Raw genomic sequence first — 24,729 nt, 5'->3', positions numbered from 1 at the left:
CCCCCGGGCCCCCTCCCGGTGGGACGTTCCTGGAACACCTCACCAGGGAGACGTCCAGGAGGCATCCTAAGCAGATGCCGGAGCCACCTCAACTGGCTCCTCTCGATGTTGAAGAGAACTGCTCTACTCTGAGTCCTCCCCAGATGACTGAACTCCTCACCATATCTCTAAGGGAGAGCCCAGACACACACAAGTATTTACACTGATATCAACTCTGCAGCTACATCTCAAACAGTTTTGGATTTTTTATGTGTGATTGTATGATGGGTTGCAGTGGGGCTGGTGCCTATCTCCAGCAGCTTATGGGCAAAAGACAGGGTACACCCTGGATAGGTCACCAGTCCATTACAGATAATAATAATAAAAACAACAACAGTAATAATAATAATAATAATAATAATAATAATAATAATAACAATAATAATAATATTAATAAAAAACCTGTTTACTATAGTCTCATGCCTTGTAAATAAAAAAAAAAGGTTTATCTTTAAAGTTGACAATGTGGGATCATATTTTCAGGTTTTCATGTAGTAGAATAATTGATTATATAATTAATGTATTATTACACAACAATATTAAAAAACTTGAAGTTCAAACCAGAGCGAGCACAAATTAGATGACCAATAGCTTTAATCTATTATAGAGCAACAGTAATACACACCAGCCATTTTTAGCAGCTTATCTATCAGGGTCACAATCATGCACACACATTCATACTTAAGGGCAAATAAGAATAACCAATCAACTTAACAGTCATGTATTCTGACTGAGCGAGGAAGCTGGTCTAACCTATAGAAAACCCATCCATACACATGGAGAACATGTAAGCTCTATGAAAAAAAGACTGGGAATTGAACCCATGACCTTCTTGCATCATGGCGACATTGCTACAAACTCTGCCAACCTTATACACACCAAAATACATCTAATAGTCTTTTTATTAAAATGTTCTGCAAATATTAACCTCTCTTAACAAATTTTGTTAAAATACTTGACAAACAATGTTATATTGCTTTGCTCTTGTAAAGGGCTATCAATTACATTTAAGACATGCACAAAAAACAAAGACATCTCCACCCTAACACACACATATGGACACTTATATGTACACCTCCAGAATCAGACAGATCTGGCTGGGGCCCAAGGGCCTGAGTCCACAGGCAAGAAAACCAGGAGGCCAGCAATCTGGGCACATTAAAGGAGTGTGAGTGTGTGTGTGGATGTGGGGGTAGCTGTGTTGTATGTGCATGTGTGTGCATGACCGAGTTAGAGGAGGGACAGTAAGAAGTGGGTGGAGTGGATGAAGATCCTGAGGGAGGTGTTGTGATCTCTCTGTAGCTCTTCGTCACAGCACCTTTGAAGGAACTGAAGTTAACAGCAGTTGAGCTTAAACAAACTCCGACAACTGCACATGAATGTACTTTTTTTTTCTCTCAATGGAGCAAACCGGATAGCTCTATGGCAGTACGCTATCATGTCATCATGTTGTCAGAGGTTCCTTTAAGTTCCTGAAGTGTTCACAGGGGACAAATATTCCTGGAAGATTAGCCTAACTGGACCTCAGGTAAGTTTTCTGTTGCACTCTAACTCATGTTACTATTTAATGTGTAGAAGGTCTCTACTCTAACAGTACACTTATCACAGCACTAGATGATTTGAAAACAAATGTGCGGAGCAACAGGAACAACATTTTTATTTAATGTTACTCATGGAGTTTCTTCTGGTGTCTTTTATTATTCTAGATTTATTTTTTATGTTTGAACAAATCAGATAAACAAGATTCAAACGATTTTTTATCTCTGTCAAAGAAAGGAAACATCTTTTGTTGAAGGTCAACTTTAAATCCAATATTTGCATAATAAAAGGAATAAGGAGCAGCTACATTTCATGCACATGTTAGCACATGCACAGTTTCTCTCATCGAAAACTTCTCCCTCAATGTTTTCCATTTTTCAACTGATTTAGATTTAGAAGCTGATTTAGAAGCTGAATTGCTCAATCAAATTGGTGCAAGTGCACAAATCATTTGCAGCAACAGAAGATCAGCCTTGCTTTTTTGGTTTGGCCTTAAGGTGAAAGTGTATCCTCTGGCTTCTGTCACTTTCTCGATAGGTTTGCCTGCACACATACACACTGATAGAGGGTTTGTAATAAATGGACGTACAGATAACCTTCAAGGAATTTCCCAATCAATTACTTTAATGACTTTCCTAACTGGAAAATAAAAAGAAAAACATTTAAAAAGCAAATTGGTGTTTTTGTTGAAACATATTTGTAGTTTGGTAATGTTTATAATTGCAAGGAGCATTGTTAAATTATTTGAAGTTTCTTTATGTCTTCTTCAATTCTAGATTTTGTAATTAGTTTTCTGAAGAACTATTGTTGCAATCTTACCAAATCTAAATGAAACCACTGTGTGTAAAGAGAGCTTTTCTAAAGCCTAAAATGTCATTTTAAAGCAAATCTAAAGCTTGTTTATGTTTGATAAGAAGGTAGTTGTGAGGTATTGATAAGAAATTTTGATGATACTTAAAAGATTACCAGAGCTGTCAGCAGTGCAATGAGATATGAGCTTTCAGCGTTTCGTTGAACCTGCTGGACTTTTGATCTGTTTTTCTGTCTATGTGAGAGTTATTTAAATGCCAAATGAAAACCTTATTAGGTTGGGCTAAATGTTCAAGTACTCTTATGTATCCTTTCTACATCAGCTATCTTCCTGTTGTCATATTGTTTGAATGCATTTTTGGGAAGCAGCAGCTTTTCTGGACCCTCTTTGAAATTACAGCCTTTACTATGACACTGGGTGTTGGGGCTTATTTATGTGGAGGGGCTTTTTAACTTTAATTGACATCCTTGACCCTTCCACTCAACCCCTCACCCTTCACTTGACTCCACCTAAACTGTATCATTATAAAGGATACCCCCTGCTTATGTTGCCTTAATTTGGGCCATCAGATACAATACAAAAGTCACTGAACTACAGTCATCAGTTAAGGTGTCCACTCGGATCAAATTTAACAATCCCAAGTAATTGCTTAAACACTTTTTGCAATTCATAGGCCTGCACAATATGAAGAAGACGTGACATTGCAATTATTCTATAGATTTCCACTAACCAACATTTTTCTCCCTCCCCTCTTTTTCCCCAACATGAGGATATTCACAACATGTGCTTTAAACTTTAATATCCTGCTGTCTGAGGTTGACAACAGAAAAACACAATGATAATTAAAAATGTTGACCCTTTAAATGCTTTACCTTTGAAACAATCCATCATCCATCCATTTATTTTGTAGTTGTGATGACTATTAAGATTCAGTGTATTTTCAACTAACATGGTTGCATGTCCTGCACAGTGGAGCAGTGGGTTTGCATTGCTGCCCTGCAGCAACAAGGTTCCCTGTTTGATTCCCGGCCCGGGGCCTTTCTGCATGGAGTTTGCATTTTCTTCTCCCGTGGGTTCTCTCTGGCTTCTTCCCACAGTCCAAAAACGTGAATTGGCCACTCTAAATTGTCCTTAGGTATGAGTGTGCATGGTGGTGTGTCCCTGCGACAGACTGGCGACCTGTCCAGGGTGTACCCCGCTTCTCGCCTTTAGACTGCCGGAGTTAGGCACTGGCCCCACCGTGACCTTGACAAGGACTAAGTGGGCTAGACACTTCACCCACATTGCCTACTGATGGTGGTCAGAGGTCAGTGGTGCCAGTTTACGGCAGCCTTGCTTCTGTCAGTGAGCCATAGGGCAGCTATGGTTTCAATTTAGCTTGCCACCATAAGTGTGTGTGTGAATGTGTGTATGACTAAAAAAAGCGCTATTTAAGTACAGATAATTAACCATTTACCATATTAAAGAAACTCGTTGTAGGTTAACCTTTTAATGTTTGCTGTTTAGGGGTCTAGGGATTAAAACAAATCACCCTGTTTCAACAAAAAAAATATATGCACTCTGAAAGAACCCTTTAGCACTTTTTAGATTATTTTATAAACCAGTTGGAGGTGAGAATCTTTCAGCATTTATTATATCTCGGTCCTCTGGTTTTGTGCCAATGCATCCTTTGTGGAAATAATGACTGCAGGTATGTCTGCATGTCTGTTTGGTCATTAGAATTGATCTGCATAATGATTATGGTAAACATGCAAAAGATGGTTTGCACTTGATGTGATTCTGCTTAATTGCAAACGTAAATTACTTTGCCCCTTCTGTGAGATCTGCTCTGCACATAAAACACCATTGTAACTGTTTTAGGATGCTTAAACCCTCTCAAGATCAGAACCCATGTGCACTGAAAGCTTACTTGAATCGACAGTCCTTTATATTTCATAGCATACTGTCACTTTAATAGATAACAATATTATGAAAAAGGGCACTTTTTGTTTTAATGATTTGCAGCATCTTTCATTTTCCTTTTTAGCACAAAATAAGTTAAATACAAATTTAGTTTTCAATACAGTTAGTTACTGTATTTTATTTTAATAGAATGAGATTTAATCTCTACATCAACAAATGCAGAGTAAATGTTAAAACACTGTGTTGTGCTTGTTCTCCACAGGTTGTTTTATTCATATTTGATGTATGATCCTTAAAACTTTATTGAGCTATCCTGTTAACATGACGAAGCACCTGACAGGTTTTTGCTACCTGGACTATTTTCCTGAAATTTTCAATTTCACAGTTCATAAGGTTTTGCGCCTCAAGTTTCTCTCTGTGGCTCTTTCATGCAAAGTTTACCAAAGCAGAAGAAAACCAAAGGCACTAAAGTATAAAATGAGGGTCTTTCAAATTTAAAAGAAAAACAAAACATTTACATTAGATGTGCTCCTGCCATCTTTGTTAAGTAGTACCGGACCAAAATGTATTTCTGCAAAACCTTAAAGCTCAAGATAGCCCTTACTTATTGTCAGTTTAGGAGAGTTTTAAGGGCACGCCCTTCTCAGACAGGGGTTAATATCATAACCTCGCCCTAAAATAATCTGAAGAGTCTGGTCTTACTGTAGGGATTAGCTGTGAGAAAAAAAAGAAAAAAAAAAAGAAAGACAAAGGTACATAACATTTCTGCAAGGATAAAAAAAAAAAAAAAAAACTAAAACAAATTTTGCTCTTGTAAAATATTTTTTCTTGAAAAGTTAGAGGAACAGCAGACCAATGAAAGTTTTATCTTAAATGTAGTTGCAGTTTTATCTTTAGGATAATGTGTTACAACAGGAGCATAACTCTTGCTACCAACTGGACTTATTTACTCAGGTGCCAGAGGTCAGAGCCATTGAGAACTGAAAAAAAGCAAAGTGAGAACGGAGTGCTGGGAGGCATTTCACTGAAATAACAAGAGGGAGTGAGTTATCCAGTCTGTACTACCCAGACCCCCCCTCTACTACAACTTAATCTACTTGTAACTTCTTGTGAGTACTACTACTTTTTGATGCTTTGATTAGCTCCAAAGCAAAACTGACTTCCATGGCATTTGTCTAATGCCATCTCTAGTAGAAATCATTTATTTTTCCACTGTTAAAACTGTAATTTTTTTTCTCATCTACTCCAAGAACAAGTGTGGATTTTTAGGTTTAGGCTTCACTGATTAAAATCGATCAATAAATGCACAGTTATAACATTGTTTTATCGTTTCATAGTAATCAATATTATTAAGATTGTTTTATTGTTTTTGAGAAAATAGTTGCACAACTAGTGGTTATCCTCACAATCATGTGACACACGAAAAACGACAAATCTAGCTACTAATTAGCCAATCACTGATCATTGTGAACACTGTTCAGTTTAGCTAATGCAGGAAAAAAGTCAAGGGGACACATTAAAGCTTTAATTACCTGAAGCAAAATAGGAATATTGGAAAAACTAATACAGCATTAACTTTAATGATTGAAAATAATACAAAGTGAAAATAATGTCGATATCAGTTTTGCAGGATGACTACATTAGTTGCTTTAAAACCAGTGTTAAAATATTTTAAATCTAAAACAATGACAGATTGAGTAACTACAAACAGTATTCAAATAAAAAGCTATCCAGGCAAACTTGGCCCATGTGACATAGTGTAATTGCCCCCTGAACCTAATAACTGGTTGTGCAGCTCTTGGCGCCAATAACTGCCTTCAACTGCTGGCAGTAACTAGAAATCAGTCTTTTACATCCCTTTGGAAAAATGTTTTGTTCAATGTTCTTCGTGGGAATTATTTCAATTAGGTAAAATAGAAAATTTTATACACATTAGTGATCATTTTAAGGTTATTCTATGCATGTCAGATGGATGTTACAGTACACCTTGTCACTAAAAGACCATTTTGTTTCATTGGCCCATTCAAAAGTAAATTTGCTGTAAAGCCTAAATAATAGGCTAAGGTTGCAATTATCCACTTTTGACCTTCTGGAAGAGTAGGTAGGTTAAGATAGACCTTGTCCTTGAGAAACACTTTTTGTATCCAGTTAGTTTTAGTAATCCTAAAATCGAAGTCATAAAAGAAACCTAAGCGTGAAGATTATTTTTAACCTTAGGTTGTATGATATGAAAACCTGTGAGGCAGAGGAATTATTTTAAGATTTATTTCAAGTCCCCCCCATCCCACACAGAAGGGGATGATCCATATTATTTCAGAAAGACATAATTTAAAGCTTAACAATCATGTAGGTATTCCAAGAAATTATGATGGATTTTTTTAGTTTAGTCCCTCTGCGGTGCAGTGATGTATGTTATTGCCTTGGAAACAAAAGACCTGGGTTTGAATCCTGGTTGTGTAAGAAAGGAACATCAGGCATCAAAACTCTGCCAGTCTGCTTGCAGGTTGCAATTACTTAATGTGGCAGCTCCTGAACAAGAAGGTAATCAGAAGAACTCACTCAAAGCAGAGTTGTTTTAGATGAAAGAAAGATGTTGGTTTTTCCACAGTTACAATTCATATCAAAGGATTTTAAATTATGGGTTTTGATCAAGATTAGCAATATATTTAATACAAAAAGCTTATAAAATCTTGCTAATAGTTCTGTTTTATCGCCATTTTTGTTGGTGCATGACAGCTTTTTTAGACATAGATCAACTTGGAAACAGGGAATAATGCTGAGGATTATTATGTTTTTCTCATTTTTGATCTAAAAGGAACCATTACCCTCAAAACCTAATTGTCAGAAGTGCAGGTTGGGTTTATTTCCCTTTGTTATTTCTACAGATACAGAAAGACTGACAATCCATTGTACTCAATGTCAGAAGATTGCTGCTGTGTTTTTATTACCCTAATAAAAATATCAATATATAATAGACGGATACCATGTGAAAGTTCCCTATTCTGCATGTCATAATATTCTAGCACAGACTAAATACTGTAAGAATGTTGTTTAAATCCATAGATATGAAGTATGTACAAAAAGAAATTGAAATTTGTGGATGTTTGAATTCACCTGCCCCCAGGTTTGACCGTTGTTTCTGGTGTTTTAAGTATTAGGATTAGGTCTGAACAAAAAGATAATTTTTGGTCTCGTCTCACCATCATGTTGATGTATGCTCTGTCCCCAACATGTTTTTCTAACTCTCAAATCTAACTTCTTGGGGCTTACTTTTAAAAATAGTTTTCTTCCAAAGAGGCCAGTTTGGCTGAACAGTTGTCTTATTGACAGATTCTCCAACCTGACCTTTACCTTTGCCTCTCGACTAATCACTGATACTTTAAGTGCCCTTCATGCTCATTTGGGTGAACAACCAGGTTTACAGTTGTGCTATAAGGCTTTATATTTACTAAAAAGCTACATCATTTTTATTTTTTTGGTTTGGTTAAGAAAGATATTGTTAATATCATGTATTATGGATTATAAAATAAAGTCTGATAATCAATATGCACAATAAAGTGAATTCAGGCTTTGTTTTAGAAGGAATTAACCAGAATTTAAAACAACCCGGAGGGGCTTTTCTCTGTCAATGGCACAATGAGGGGCAGAGCTTTTGCTAAGCAGCAGCTCCTCCAGCTTGTTCACAGCAGCGTATGTAAACAGGGCAGCTTCCTTAGAGCCAGGAGGGGTAGCACTGCATCAGCAGCTATCAGCCTAAAAGGAGAAACAGATGGAAAGAGGTACTTGTAGCATAACAGTGACCAAAGAAAAAACTGTGAATCTTGTGTGAGTCTTGACACATCTGAGTTTTGCAGGATCTCCTGAATTTAACACAGTCTATAATTCTAAAAGACAGGTAACTTTTGAATTCCTTAATTGGTAATTCATAGCTACATTTTATTTTTTTCTGTTAGATACGTAAACTGGTGCTCTTTAAAATTGTGCAAAAGCTTAAGGCGTGTTTGGTCTTATTCATATCGGAGGGAAGGACAATTTTTAACGGGGAAAATAACTGTTGGGGGCGGGGCTTACAGTTCATCCTGTGCAGGACTAGATATACTGTAGTTCCTGTTCTGTCAGATATTCAAATACATGACAATTGTTTCATTATCTAGTCTGTTTTAAATTTTATCAGCATTCGTTGCTCTACGCATTGCTGCTTGCTTGCTAATGCTCTTTGTGAAACTGTGAGGCCTTCCCAGAGCAACTGTATTTATACTGAACAGACATTGGATCTATTTCCTAATTAGGGGCATTCGGATTGAACATTTATTCATTGGATTTAACATAGATGTATCAGATACTAAGGAAAAAACACACATTTTACTTACGGCTCAGGTTTTCTTGTTTATTAATAATGTTTTTAGTCTACTTAAACCATCAGGGTTCCTTTGAGTTGGTCACTCACAGGATTGGCCAACCTCATTACTCACAGAGTCGGTGTTCTACATGTTTTAGATGTGTTTCTGCTCGAAAACAGATCAATAAAATTTTAAATAATGCCCCATTGCCCCACAACCTTATGCTCTGAAGATTGTTGTGTGGTATAGTTAAAAAAAATGGAAAATGGCATAAAGAAAGTTTCTCTACCTGGTACCTGTTGAGTAAATAAAACAGCACTGTACCAGTATAAACAACATCAAGACACAGGAACAGAGAAACATGTTGTGATAATCTATTATAGCACCATTTGATATGCAAATTAGGAAGACACCTGCCATGCAAATCAGAAACTGTCATGATGAAATCTTAGCAAGCCACCCTCACAGTTTAGTTAAGTCTATGCATCCAGCACTTTACTTTAGAAAGATTAGCGTGAGGTTGATGGTAGCACTCAAAGCTGGACATGGTTTCAAATGGTCCTGTTTGGCAAACACAGTGTAATACACTTTAAGTAAAACTACTGTAAGTTTTGTGTTTTTTAAGTTACAAAATATTGTTGACATGAGACTCACTAAGAAAGGGAAGTTTATCTGAAGAGTCTTGATTTGACTTTATGAAACTAAACTTTCTCAGTTTCTTCTCTTAGTCTTCTTTTGAAAGAGCAGTAGAACAGCACCTTTATATAATGACAGAGATATTGTCACAACCAAGTCTACTTCTTTCTTTTAAATGATGGAGGTTTAATAATAGTACAAAATAAAAGGACAAAGGTTTATGTGATGAACACAATCACAGAGGAAGCAGAGAGAGGCATAATGTTGCATTTCTGCACTAAGACAGATGTCCTGTATTTGTATTACCAGTCAGGGCTGGACTGGGTCCAAAAAATGGGGGCTACCTTGATAAGTTCTATCTTATGGGGAGACACACAGCATACCAGAGGACATATAAGCATGTTAAGAGATTGCAACAAGAAATATATAGGGTAAGAAATTAATAAGTGTAAAAAAAAAAAAAATAAAAAAAAATTAAAATGATTTGGCAAAAAGGTTACCTAACAAAGTGAAAAATGGACCTCATGTTGTTTATTGCTGCAGTAGATGTGATACATTTATAAATCCATTTTTACATTTTTATTTGGTAAATTGAAAAACTATTTTAAGTAGAATAATGAATGAAATGATAATGAGTTTTGATTACATTAAGACAGCCTTGGGCCATCCCAAAAATGAGCGACAGCTCACCAGGCAAATTCCCTGTATTCCCAATGGCCACTCCAACCCTGTTACTGATAAAGTGACAATCGTTGTTCCATTCATCCAATATTCCTCCTTTAGTCTCAGCGTCATTTGGAAGAATAAAAGTCTCTTGGTGTTTTCTCCATAAGTCTTTGCAGAGTAGAGTTGGAGTTAAATAAACAGATTAGGACTTAATCTTCAGAATGAGAGCATTTCTCTGATCGTCAGGGTGAAGAACAACCTTTACATTCTCCAGTCCATCTCCGGAGATGGGATCCCTCACAAAATTTGATGAAAATTGTGAGAGATAAATCATTTTCAAAAAGCTGGACTCCAATTACTGGAGACTAAAATGATCTTCCTCTGTAGCATGGCCAGACATCTAAGAGTGCTGCTCCTTCTTATAAAAAAAGAAAGAATGCTTCTAATCATTATGCATTCTGATTCTGCATGTCTTACTTTGTATCTTCTCTGTTTGAGTCTTAGTTTAAGTGGAACCTAGAGGAGACTTTGTGTAGGGACTAGGTTATCCTTCTGGTGTTGAAATATCTTGAAAATGTTGCTGTTAGAATCAAATTCAGGTTGATTTAGTTTAGTCTTATAGCTAATTCACAACACATGTTATCTTAAGGCACTTTACAGAGTCACGAAAAATGTGTTCAAAAGATTTAAATCCCAGAAATGATTGAATGATTGATCTTTATTTCACTCCACCTGCATAAACATCTAGAGATAGTGTACAATAATGTGCGTTGTCCCACTGTTGCATGCATGCAGCAACAGTGGAGAGGAAAACTCTCTTTTTACAGAAGACCATGGTACAATATCAATCAATAAATTCAATATAGGCAACAGACAATTCATAGAATGATGGCCTTTTTAGCTTGATGGGTCAAAAGGCTCGCCTCAGTTTGTAGATAGGGTTTTTTTTTTGTATAATGAATTATGAGGAATATATAGATATAAATTGCACTTAAACAAATAGATATTCCTGATTTCATACCTGCATAAGTGTTGCTGTACAGCTTGAATATATTTTACCTTGGCCCAAATTGCAGGAATTGAAATATGTGCTTTGTACAAAGGCATGCATGTTTTATTATTACTAATCCGGCCCCCTTTTACTTTCTGCTGGTCAGTATGTATTTCAACATCATCTACTCAGAGGTTTGCATATAGTAAACCAAATGTATCTCTGAGCAACAAGTTCTTTCCCAATATTATTGCAAAATATGACTTACAAGCCTAAACCTGGGAACACAAGCCTTCAGCAACCCTTGGAAGAAAACTTTTTTCAGACTTCCCAGACAGTGGCTTGATGTTCCAGTGCTGTTTTTTTTTTTCTTTCTTCTTTTTTTCAATCTGTTACTGGACCTAAGAAGGTTAAGTCCAAAGTTTATGATTAATAGTTTAAAAGTTAGTTATATTCTAAAAACAGGAAATAACTTTGAAACAGGTTTTCCCAATTGAAGATAAAAAGTAAGTGCAAGTGCAAGTTAAGACATATCCTATTCTAAAATGGATCCATGGATCATTATAGTAGAACTACAGCTCCATGTAAAACAGCCTCAGATAAAATCTACCTGTATTAACTAAAAATATTAACCTTTTTTTCTACATCGTCTCTTATATTTCAGATAAGATTAAAACTATTGTACTTACCTGGTTATAATCAACTATGCTTAAAATCTGTCGGAACAAGAACAGCCAGGGGCTTTTAAACTTCAGAGGACTTGAGTGCATTGTGTTTCTCTGTGTGTGTTTAATGTAGGTCTTTACACAGCAGAAAGTTCCAAGTAATCATGCTTTCACTGACGGCTGGAGGTTGTTAGGGTGAAGACAGGCTGGAGGAACATCTCCCCATCTCTGCTGGAAGGCATGGGGGGTGATGTCGAAATGTGACCCAGCAAGCGGGAGCCAAACATGTGGCTGCAGGTAGCTTGCTGGCACACGCAAAAAGGGGGTGGGGGTGTATGTGTATTTAACAGTTACATCCTGGAGCCTCTGCCCTAAAGCATGATATGTTTGATTGAAAGCATACCAGGAAATTAACAAGAAAAGATGAGACGGCCCCTGACGAGCTTTAAACAAATCCAGTTTAACTAATAACTAGTTTATAGAAAAAATAGTTTTGTTTGTATTAATCTATGATGTTTTGAAGATTCTGAACATAACAGACGACTCAATATACTCTTCTTTGCTGTAAAAGAGCAAAGCTCTGTTAGCCTGGATGAAAGGTGAATAGGACTGTTTGTTGGATTCATTACATGTTTGATAAAGCCTAGATTAGACTTGCAGAGAATGGTGTTTGTAATCAGACAGTAATTAATCCTCATCACCAATCCTAAGTCACCCTCTTCTGTACGGTAATTAAAGGATTAGCATTTATTATAGTAATAGTTGAACAAATAATTGTGTTTCTGCTGTGAAATACTAACTGTTTGTTGCCATAAAATATTTATGTCCTGCATTGTAATCAGGCAACTTAAATTACAAAACGTTTGGATCATTGGTCATTTATGGTATATGTTAGAAAATATATCAAGCTAAAGCCTGTTAATACATCTCAGGAATCATCTTAGCCTCTGTGAATCTTTTAACACTTTAATAATACTGAATAAAAACAAACAAAAACCTTAACTTTCACTTCTTGGATTAGCTAATCAAGTGTTATAATTTATTCCGTTTTTGCAGGATTTATTTTAAATCCGCTTAAGTTTATCATAGCATATGGAAATGGCAATTTTTATTTGCTAATACTGTAAACTCTTTCTTTCAGCTACTTCAAAATGTCTCCTTTCATCTTATAACCATGTATGTCTAGGGTTTCTAGCTTATTTTTTAAATTCAAATGTACATTATAACTCATAATGTGATTGTCCCATTTTTACGTTCACATAATTATTTCAATAACTTAGAATCGACTTGACAAATAGATATTACAGAGTAACATAAACGTCTGCTACTTCCTATCTCCCACTGTTGTGAGTCCACACAAGGGCTATTGCTATCTTGAAGTCTAGGCATGGTCACCTTGCAGACCCAAAATCTAACTTATTGTTAAAGTAGGCATGGCTACAAAAATGAAACTCAAGAAACTAACTGAAAGTCATTTCTGAAAATAAAGCCTGAGAAACATCTTTCCATTGATTATCTGCAAATGCTTGGCCTTACAGGGGCAGGGCCTTTATTCAGCTGTCATTGATTGAGTGTTGGGGTGCATGTTGTTTTGGGTGGAAAAGCTTTCACAGTCTAAGGAACACATATTCTGAATCTATTGTGATCTACGTGCTGTCTGGCAATAGGTTCAATTCCGAGTTTCACATACCAATGTTCCCCTGTGTAAGGCCCATAATCTATTGTGTATTGTCAGAGGAGATTCTAGAGTCTGTGGGGGCCCCAAGCAAAAAATCCTAGGGGGCCCTACTGACCAGTGTTCATCACCATTATGTTAGGCTATAAATAATCTGACACCAATGAAAAATGTATTAAATAAAACCTTTTTTTATTCCAAATGTTCTAAACATGAACAGCCTTGTTATTTTGGAAAATATAAAAGAATAAAAGTAAAGAATAAACTAATAAATTAAAATAAATGTATAATAAAATAAAAAAAACAGTAAATTACTTTAAAAACCCAATATAAACTTTGTACAAAATATAAAGTATAGTAAGTGTCGTGGAATTATTGGGATCCTATACTGCTTCCAGAATTGCTGCTTACGGGCCTTGGCTTGTGCAAATGCAGACACTGAGGCCCCGTCCACACGAAGCCGAACCCTGGCCTAAACGCACAAATTTTTCACCAAACTAGCCTCTCATCCATACGAAGCCGGCGTTTCGGGGGTCTGTAAACAATCTTTTTTTTATTAAGCCTTCAGAGTGGGAAGATTTTGAAACGCCGTTTTTGCATTTCCATCTTTAAGGTCTGACCGCATTTTTTTTTTACACGCATGCGTCATAGCGTCGCCTCTAAACACGCATGCGCGACACAGTATCACAACAACAATGGCGCCGTACTGTGTTGAATGGTTGCTGCTCATGCTACTCACCCTGCTGTCGGGCTTACAACAGAATCTTCTTCTTCTGGAATATCTCCAGGAAGAACAGAGCAATATCGACCACATAGTTCATCACCTGAATTTGACTGAACCACGTAAATGGACCCGCAGGGCAACCATGTATAAATATTAGTGCGCATGCCCAACATTTCGTCGCCTATTTTTGCTTTGGCACCACAGCGCCACTTACAGGCCTGGCATACATTTTGCAGCGTTTTGATGCATTCGTGTGGTCGATCACATTTATTTTACGTCTCCGTCTTTACGACAAACGTTCTGGAAAATATTAGCGTTTCGTGTTCGTTTTGACTTCGTGTGGACGGGGCCTAAGTCCTCCAGATCCAAAGACCTTCGCACACTATACTCTATAGAAATAAGCGCCAGTCCTGAAAGTCTCTCTTGAGACATGGAAAATGAATCATTTTCCTTCAGCTTAGTTACATAATTGCTTTCCAATTTACTGAACGATAGGCCTACAACGTCACCCATTCGCTAGGCTACGTTCATTTTTATTAAGGGATGTCATCCAATCTGAATTTTTAAATGCAGTTGTGCATCTCCTCAGTCACTTTAGCGTTGCCACTTCATGCTCGCCTGTTGCTGTATCTACCGGGTGTACAGTAGCTGGCTCTCGGGGGCCCCCCAGCGGCTCGGGGCTCCAAGCAGTTGCTTGGTTTGCCTGTTGACAAGGTGCGCCTCTGTGTATTGTGCTTGAATGTATTTTCTTTGGTGATTGTTAGTAATGTGTCATACTCCAAAACAATCAGCTCTAAAACATTATGCTTTGTAGCAACTTCCACTTAAAAAGCTGGCACCAGTTTTTATTTGTCACTTAGTGGCTCCACCCTGCTCATTACTGAACTTTGTTTTGACTGACAGCTTGGCAGCCTTGTGGACAATCACACATGAAGATATCAGATCATACCATTTTGCAAAAAACAAAAGGACAGATGTGACGTCCAGCTGGAGTTTGCTTCTGGATTTTCTTCTTGTCTATGTACAGTAGCTAATTATTTTGTGTTTAATAGCAGGCAAAAATTTAAATATAGATCATCGTTAACCATACATTTGTTTACAAGATAACCTATTATATATAATCTATGTTTTGTTTTGTATAGTTTTTTTTTGGTTTCTTGTTTCATGTAGCTTTTTTTTCCTCTAGTTTAAGGAAGTTCAGAAATAACTTTTTATCTCTAGCTACTGCTACTAAAGGATGTAGATCATGGTGTTTGTGTAGACAAAACTCTTTTTATTATCGTATAAGTGGTGCAGTGGATAGCACTGTTGCTTTGTAGCAAGAATGTTCTGGTTTCGATTCATGGGGTCTTTCCGCATGGAGTGTGCATGCGTGGGGTCTCTCCAGGTACTCCAGCTTCCTTCCACAGTCCAAAAACATGACTGACGGTTAATTGGCGACTCTAAATTGTCCTTAGGTATGAGACTGTTTGTGCATTGTTGTGTGTCTTTGTGTTTCTCAATGTTGCACTCCGGTGGGCTGGTGACCTGTCCACGATGTACCTCATCTCCCCCCCGATAGACTACCAGAGATAGGCACCGGCCCCACTTTGACCCTTGAGAGGATTAAACGGAAGAAAATCGATGGGTAGATAGATTTCCTTATCATTATGGCAATACTTTTAAGCTACATTCCTGAGAAAGAATAAAATTGTCATTTTTATTGTATAATCAAGCACATGTTATATTCTACCATAAGACTGGAATTATGTTTTTCCTACATTCACAAGATTCTTTAAATAGATTTTTAAATCCAAGTGGCACCCTGATGCTTATAATCTGAATACCTGTCACCGACTGAATAGAGATAAAATCCAGCATACCAGGCATCCATAACTGAAACCACCAGTGCCAAACACCTGCATGCTTAACATATTGTGTATCAGAGAACTTTTTTCAAATCCCAGATAGAGTTAAGGATTAAAATATGACACGGGTATTTGTAAACATTCTTTGTTTGCTTCTTTCACTTTTGATTATATAACTGGATGCTCCAGTGCTATATAACTGGATGCTCCAGTGGTATTAAGTATGTGTATGTATCAGATTATTTTTTTTCCTTAAACCAAGAATAAAATTAATTGGATAAATGTTGATTACTCTGAATTTAGAAAATCTCATATCTCTCCTGGATCTTAACCAATCATGTATAAATTCTAGTAAAAACAAAGATCGAAATTTACAAAGTTTAGGTTAGAAAGGACTAATGGTTTTCTGCTTTCACAATGGGTTGCTGGAGTTCACCATGCTCTAGGAACAGATCCGATTAAATGCCAGAAATGTGGAACAAGCTCTTGCTCCACTTCTAAAGTGACCTGAGGGCTCCCAATATGGCCTGTGACTCTGGCCCCCAATGGACTCTGCCACCTACACAGCCTCGACGGACAATTTTTAAAGATTGAACCATTGCATATGGCTCATACTCTCTTCTTTGCTCTTTATTAAAGCAAACATCAATTAGCCAGGATGAAAGCCAAATAGGACTGAGAATTGTGTTCATAGTCAGACATATATCAGTCCTCATCTCCTGCTTAAGCCTCCCTACTCTGGTTGGTCATTAAACCATTTACCTTTAATATAGTATGTTGAAAAAAAAATAATTGTATTTCTGCCGTGAGATACTATGTTGTCAAAAAGGAGATGATCTTCATCAAGGCTTTTCTGGACTCGGCAGGAGGGAGCCAGCAGAACCATGTCATCCACAAAAAAGAAGGTACAAAAAAATCTGCTTGTCTCCAAACTCCCTCCGGCCCTCCGCTAGGCTTATCAAACCTGTTCATAAAGATTACAGTATGAACACGACCAGTGATAGAGGCTAGCCCTATTGGTCTGACATGCTCCGGTAAACAGGTCAGACTAAATGGCAGCAATGTGAATCAAACTCCTGCTCAGTCTGTACCTCCACTGGATGGGCCCCAATGAAGGCCCATCCAGTGACTCTTCCTCCCACAGGGCACCATGAGTGACACAGTTTAATTATTTCTCCTCGTTCACAAAACATATGCGGACCAGTGGGGCAAACTCCCATGAAGCTAAAGCACCCTGTAGAGGGTATGGAGCTGGTCCAGTGTTCCACAAAAACCATCATGCAGACTAATGTTCCACAATCAGCCAGTCTCTTCTCCAGCACCCTGGCATAGACCTTCCCAGGAAGGCTGTGAAGTGTGATACCTCTATAGTTAAAGCACACCCCCTGGTCCCCCTTCTTATGGAGGCCTTAACATCTCATAAAATATTTAGAGTCCTTTTGTACTCAGGGTGGATCTCAGCCGTCCCCGAAGCCTTCACACCCTGAACTTGCCGGACGTTCCCAGCATACCCTTACTACTCACGTGAGCCTGCCAGGTCTGTCCAGGTTCCTCCTATCCTATCAACCGAAACACACAACCAGATGTTGTTAATGTAGAGCTGCACCATTGTCTTCGCCTGAGAGTCCACGAAATTTAAAAATGCACTTGTCAAACTAATTAACACTTACAGTAACTATGTTCTACACATTTAAACAACACAATTCCTGGGTACTTTGTGGGTAATAAGACATTCTATTTTAAAATATATCAATTATAAAAGGTATATTTCATACCTTTCAACATTAAAAGCATAACTATGATAGATTAGGGTTCGAAATTACCTTCATACCTTCATCTGTCATGCTTTATCCCAGCTGGGGTCACGGCGGTTGCTGCCTATCTCCAGCTATCTACGGGCGAGAGGCAGGGTAACAAAATATATTATCCTAATATGGAATATCATTCATAATTTATTCCACTGTATCCATTGCAATTAGAGTTATTTTTTGGGCTATGTGCCACATTGTTGCCCAGTTGAAAATGGTTGTTTTCTTGCACATGTTGGTGTCTTTGCTTTGTGTTAAAATCTTATTTGGATCTATGTGGATCCTGGCTCCAGTGCTTTTTGACAGCAATGGTTATATAACTGTTTAAACACCATCAAGATATTAACATAATGGGTTATTGTACAGATTAAGATCAACAGCATACAGTCAGAACTTCCTCATTGTTGAACATAGAGAGATTAAACATAAAAGGTAAGCAGTGTCACTTTATTTATTTTTATTTTAGGCTTCAAGATAGTTTCATTAAATAGTTCTAATTCCAAGATAGTAGCATACCTAAAGATATACCCCAATTGGTATTTCATAATAAAATCTCTTGGTTCAAGTTTAATCTGCATGACGTTCTTTTTGCACACACCTCTAGTGAGTCTGATTGGACATTTGATCATTGCTCTAGGCAAATTTGATCAGGGTGGTGATTTTCTGGCATTACCATGGTTTTTAAACAGCATCCCAGAAGTTCATTATTTGCCTGCTATACAAAACCAATGTTAATGTGTGTAGGAAAGATGCATGTTATATTTGCCGTTTTATAACTTTAAAGTTGTGCCCATTTTGCACATATTTTCTATATATTTTATGCAAACTGGTATTTTGTGCCCAAGTTGAGGAATATTTTTCTACCTGCTTTGGATCAATTAATGATTTGCCATGTCCTAGTCTCTTTAAAGGAGATATTGCTGTGACTTCAATAAATAATATCTAACAACAAGAGGTTTATTCCATTTATTTTTATTTTTTTCAGGAATCTATATTGTTCATAGTTTTTATGAGTCAGTTTTCCCCAGTGTGGATCAGAACAATTGGAAGTATTGCATATTAATTTTTTTAAATAATAATAGCCAAACCAAGCTTTCTATAAAGTACTTTAAACAGCAGGCATTGATCAAAGTCCTTGGCAAAAAGGATGAATGAGTCAGATGGATGTTGAACAAATAGGATACTCATCAATAGTAGAAATAAATAAAAACTTGTCACATAAAATAACACATTCTTAAACTCAACTTGCCAAATATTGATGCTTGGTCAAGACCCCTGCAAATCAGATACTGAAGAGACAGGGGTACCCCTCTCATCTTATATTGACGTGCAGAGTGCATGACACGTTGCAAACACTGTGTCATGTGACACATATGTTGCCTGTGACGAAAATTTTAGCCTGCAAAGTTGCTGTTTGAAGCTTGGTAATATTTATAGTGGTGTTTGTTTAGGTTTAGAACTCAGGGTTTGTGTAGGGAATGGGTTAGTTTTAGTTTCCCAGGTTGTGGTTCATATAAAATATTCCTGCGACAACCTGTCATGCACCTTGAGTGACAATAAAAGATGATTGGTTAGCCTGGTTGTGTCATTATCTGCATTGAAATACACCATTGACAAGAAGAAACTAAAATTGATTAGCATTTCAAACTGGTTTAAATGTCAAAAAGGTGGGTCTTATGACCAGATATGAAAATGAAGAGGCTTTCCTAATATAGCTACTACGTACACTGACACATTTGCTTTAATTTGATTTACATTTTGCTTTATGCTGAATTGTATCATTGTGAGATTTCCCTTTTTTTTTTTAAATTAGTTACTAATTTTTTTTCATGATCACTTAACCAGCAGTTCATATCTGGCTGACCTCTGTTCACTTCATGACCAGAGGTCAGCCGGGCTCTTCTATTCAACATGGGATAAATTAAGCAGTTTGATGACTCAGCTGTTAATGCATACATTATGAAGTATTCATCACCTGTTTTACTGAAAATACCTGTTTAACCCTTTCCTGTCAACTGCAAGATACTAAGTCAGTGAAGAACCAACCACCAAAGCAGAGACAGGAGTCACTTTGAAGAAAAGTTGTTTCTTGTTGTTAGATCATAAAAAAAATAATTATAAGGACGATACCTGACTGCTTTTCTTTCTGAAACAGCTCAAATACCTTGAAAGACAGTTTTACTTGTTGCACAGTTTCTTTTTTTTGCAGTGGCAAGTTAGGACAAGTCAGACACACAACAGTATTGAAGGCCCTCTGCTGTTGTACAAATGTGTAATGTGTATACATAATAATGTGGGTATTAGTTATGACTACAAGTGTATTATGTAGAGATGAACAAGTTGATTCAAACATGTCTAAAGGACTTGACTGGTTGTCCTCCAATGCCTCTCTTACTCCTAATTTATTTTTAATATATTTTAATCCATCTCCTTTTCTTTCTTCTTACAGGTCTGCGGTTAGACAACGAGGTACCGAAATGGCTACATCAAGAGGAACCTTCTTTATTTTAGTCATATTTTTCCTTTTTGCACAGTGTCATGGAGTAAGGGATAAAGGAAAAGACACCTCTCCGTTAAGCTTCACACACCATCTTTACAATGCCACCATTAAAGAAAATTCTGCTCCGAGGATGTACGTTGAGATGCCTGTGAAGATGGGTATTCAGCTGACAGATCCACTTTGGGACATTAAATATAAGATTGTTGCAGGTGACGATGATGATCTGTTCCAAGCAGAGGCTCTCTCGGTTGGGGACTTCTCTTTCCTGAGGATCAAAACTCGCAGCAGTAACTCAGCTCTGCTAAACAGAGAGGTCAGAGATAGCTACACTCTCACTGTGGAAGCAACAGAAAGCACTTTTGATTTTCAAGCAAAGACAAAGGTGTTTGTCCAAGTGCTTGACACTAATGACTTAAAGCCTCTGTTCTATCCGGCATCATACAATGTGAACATCAGTGAAGACACTCCGCTCAAGTCGAATGTGGTCAAAGTCAGTGCTACAGATGCCGACATTGGGAGCAATGCTGAGTTTTTTTACTCCTTTACGAGCCAATCTCATCCATTTTCTGTCGACCCCTTCACCGGCACAGTCACCCTCATTAAGAAACTTAACCACACAAGGATGCAGAAATATGACCTTACAGTATTAGCAGAAGACAGAACGAAAAAGATATCAGGCATTAAAAAATATGGAAATACGGCTCGTGTTACAGTTAACATACAAAAAAGGCCTAAGGAGTCGCCATTAATCACACCTCCTAAACCTAAAGTCTCTGTAGATGGAAATGTAGATATCAGCATCCAAGTGGAAGCAGGAGTTAAGCCTGTGAAATCCCTTGATATTGTTACCGGTGATCCCCAACAGTGTTTCGAGATAGTTCCTTCTGGTGTGCAAAACACCAACTTCGAACTGATTTCGACAAAGAAGATTGTCTGGTCTCAAAGTCCTTTTGGGCTAAACCTGTCTCTTCAAGCCACAGATATGAGCTCTCCAAGCCTCCTCTCTCCAATTACAAAAGTACATATTCCTGCTGATCATTACAGGCCTTTAAGTTTTGTAGAGGACACCTACATCATCACCTTAAGTGAGTTCTCCCCTCCTAAAACTCATGTTATAAAAGTCTCTGTCACCTCATCCCCTCAAAATGTTACATTTGGCATTAAAGATAATCTAGACAGCTTGAACTTTAAAATAAATTCTAGAACTGGGATTATAATAACAGCAGAAAAATTTGACTATGAAAAAAAAAATCGATACGAATTTGATGTGGTCGCAAATCATGGTGAAGCAGAGACTCATATTGTGGTCAAGATAACTGATGAAAATGATAACAGCCCCCAGTTTAAACAAACATCTTATCAAGCTACAGTGGATGAAAACCTGCCTGTTGGCAGCAGTGTTCTTAAAGTTGCTGCTTTGGACATCGATGAAGGCAAAAATGGCTTTGTTACCTTCTCCATTGCTAATTCAGGTCCTGTACCTTTCACCATAGATTCATTTACAGGCATTATCTCAACCTCTGATCACCTGGATTATGAGCTGATGAAGCGACGGTATCACTTGAGAGTCTGGGCATCTGACAGTGGTAGCCCCTTCAGTCAAGTCACTGAATGCCCAGTAACAATAACCCTAATCAACTTGAATGACAACATTCCTCTATTTGAGAGAGTTGGCTGCAACATCACCATACCACTTGATTTAACAGTGGGAAGCACACTTGCCGAGGTTTCAGCCATTGATTTAGATGAGCTGCAGCAGCTCCAGTACATTATAGAGTCAGGGAATGAGCCCCAAATCTTTGATATTGATCCAGTGTCTGGAGCAATCATTCTTAAAAAGCAAATCCCACCACAGGATGTCTCATTCACTCTCAGAGTCATTGCTACAGATGGCAAGCATCACTCTGAAGCGTCAGTTGTAAGAATAACCATCACAAACAAAGGCGACAATTCAACTGTGAGCTGCTTTGAAACAGGTATCTTTAAACAGATGACTGATAAACTAATAGAGACAATAAAGCCAGTTTTAATCAACCAGGAGGAGGAGTCTTTCTCTGATATCCACATCACTAATAGACATTCTCCCAAAATTCTTACAAGCATTCCCAGTTCTATTAATGTTCCTGAGAACCATCCACTTAATTCCACAATTCTTCAATTTAAGGCCACAGACAAAGACTCTGGCTTTAACAGTAAGCTGGTGTATGCAATATCAACAGGGAATGAAGATGGCTGTTTCGCTATTGACATGTTTTCTGGGGACCTCAGGTTAGTTTGCCCCTTGGACAGAGAAACTAAAGAGTTCTACATTCTGAACCTCACAGTTTATGACTTGGGAACACCACCAACATCTGCATGGAAGCTACTTGCCGTTGACGTCACGGATGTCAATGACAACCCTCCTGTTTTTGATCAGCCCAGGTATGTGATTCGTATACCTGAGAATACTGAGGAAGACTCTGTTATCTTCACAGCTCGAGCAGTAGACATTGATTCTGATTTGAATGGAAATATCCTATACTCCTTTCTGACATTCACTGACATGTTCAAAATTGATGAGCTGACTGGAGAGGTGACTGTGACCGCTCCTTTGGATCGAGAACAATCTACCAGACATGACCTCTGGATCAAAGCCACAGATCAAGCCAGACTCGGTCCAAACTTGTTTTCCACCATTAACCTTGTTGTAATTTTGGAGGACATAAATGACAATCCACCTAAATTTATACCAGAAAGCTATCATATAAAAGTTGCAGAGGACGTTCCTGTAGGTACTCTACTCGTTTGGGTGGAAAGCGTGGACCTAGATATAGGTAGTGGAGGTCTTGTGACATACAACCTTAAGAATACAGAAGGAGGGATTTTCCATCTCGATTCCTCAACTGGAGCTTTGACCCTTGAACGCGAGCTGGACTTTGAGAGAAGACCAGCTTATAATCTTACAGTTCGAGCCGTAGACCATGGCCTTCCTCGCTCCTTGTCATCTTCCTGCTTTGTGGAGATTGAGGTTCTTGATGTCAACGAAAACCTCCACAAGCCAGTATTCACAGAGTTTGTGTATGAAGCTGCAGTGATGGAGGATATAGCAGTGGGGACATCCGTGGTGAAGGTTTCAGCTTCAGACAAAGATGTGGGTCGAGACGGAGTGCTGAGGTACCATATCAGTGATGGCTCGGGGCTTGGAGTTTTCTCTATCGATGAAGAAACAGGTAAATAAAATTTTGATTTTCCACTATTTCAATTAAGCGCACAAGTTAAAGTTCACTTTATAATGAGTTTGAACCTAAATATGATAGAATATATCCAGAAGTAAACTATGAAGAGGCTTTTGTTCTTGCAATGTCAATTTTAGTGTTATTTTTAATGTTTGAATTATGCATGCTGTACAAAAAGGTCAACAATTCTATGTTGAAATGGCTTCTTTTGCAAGAAATTACATGTCAGTTTAACTAAATCGTGTAATATTTAAATCTAAATGCTACAATTTGATGCCAAGGTGCATAATAAATAGTTTCCAGAAGAAAAAACATACTTACTAAGCAAGACTAACTCAAACTACATTTGTGTGAAAAGAAGAATATATTAGATTTTATCTTGTAAAATAAAGAAAGGATATAAAAAAAATCTACTAATGGATAGGCTTTTTTCTATATTTTCAAAAGAGCAATGATAATTACCTTTATCTATGCAATCTGTAAATTAACATTTATTATTAATGTTTACTAACTTTCTTTTTTTTTATGTGAAGTATCAGGATTTTTGCTGTTATCTATTATTTTCCATGCCAGTTGCTCATTTGGCAGCTGTGTTTATTTGGTACACAATACAACTGTGTCATGTTCATACATTGATGGTAGATGGATAGTTTGTATTGCTAGTAAATTTTATCTTTATAGTTACAGCTATTAATGGTAGATTTTCTTTGTAGTGAAAATTGGATTAATAATTAACATATATTTTAGCATAATGTAAACAAAATTCCTTTTATTATCCCACAATGGGGAAATTCACTCTCTGCATTTAACCCATCCCCTTAGGGAGCAGTGGGCTGTTACTGTGTGGTGCCTGGGGAGCAGTGTGCGATGAAGGGACTTGCTTAGGGACCCAGTGTGCAGGCTCTGGGGATTGAACATGGTACTTGAAACCTTCTCGGAGCAAAAGCGCACGGCTCTAACCATTAGGCGAGCACTCCCCCATCATATAACCTAGTGTTTTCTATTAAATTGATTTAATTGAGTTAATTAGCTGAATAAGACTTATCTGGTAAAATGAAGGAATATCTAAATATAATTCAGTTAGTTATGTTGACATACTTTTCAGTCAATATACAGAAGAAGCAAAGGTTCTTCATAAATATTTTTTTCATATTTTATTCTTGCCAGTTGTATCACCTATGCTTGGGCTGTCTAAATAACTGACACCAAACATCTTAAATTTATTCTGTGATGTACAATACTCATTTAGGAGTTTAATATACACATATATAAAAAATAAACTTTGTTTGGACCGATTTCAAGGAAAGTCAGGAATTAGGGTAAGTCTTTCAGGGAGTAAACTTGCCCCCATGGTGATTCCAGTGAAATGTT

At 37.4% G+C, this 24,729-nt stretch overlaps 1 protein-coding gene across 1 annotated transcript in view; it reads left to right on the top strand.

The window, feature by feature from the left end:
• Window positions 1-1,357: 1,357 nt before the first annotated feature.
• The window catches only part of fat2 (FAT atypical cadherin 2), a 102,715-nt gene continuing 79,343 nt past the window's right edge, over window positions 1,358-24,729 (top strand). Inside the window, exons 1-2 of the mRNA XM_015371508.1 lie at window positions 1,358-1,567; window positions 20,093-23,352. Of these exons, the coding sequence (XP_015226994.1) occupies window positions 20,121-23,352 (3,232 nt within the window). The 5' untranslated portion in view covers window positions 1,358-1,567; window positions 20,093-20,120. The remainder of the gene's footprint in view (window positions 1,568-20,092; window positions 23,353-24,729) is intronic.

The sequence above is a fragment of the Cyprinodon variegatus genome, unplaced genomic scaffold (assembly GCF_000732505.1).
Source record: "Cyprinodon variegatus isolate N-32 unplaced genomic scaffold, C_variegatus-1.0 Scaffold59, whole genome shotgun sequence".
NCBI lineage: Eukaryota > Metazoa > Chordata > Actinopteri > Cyprinodontiformes > Cyprinodontidae > Cyprinodon > Cyprinodon variegatus.
This window is presented reverse-complemented; position numbering and strand designations above follow the sequence as displayed.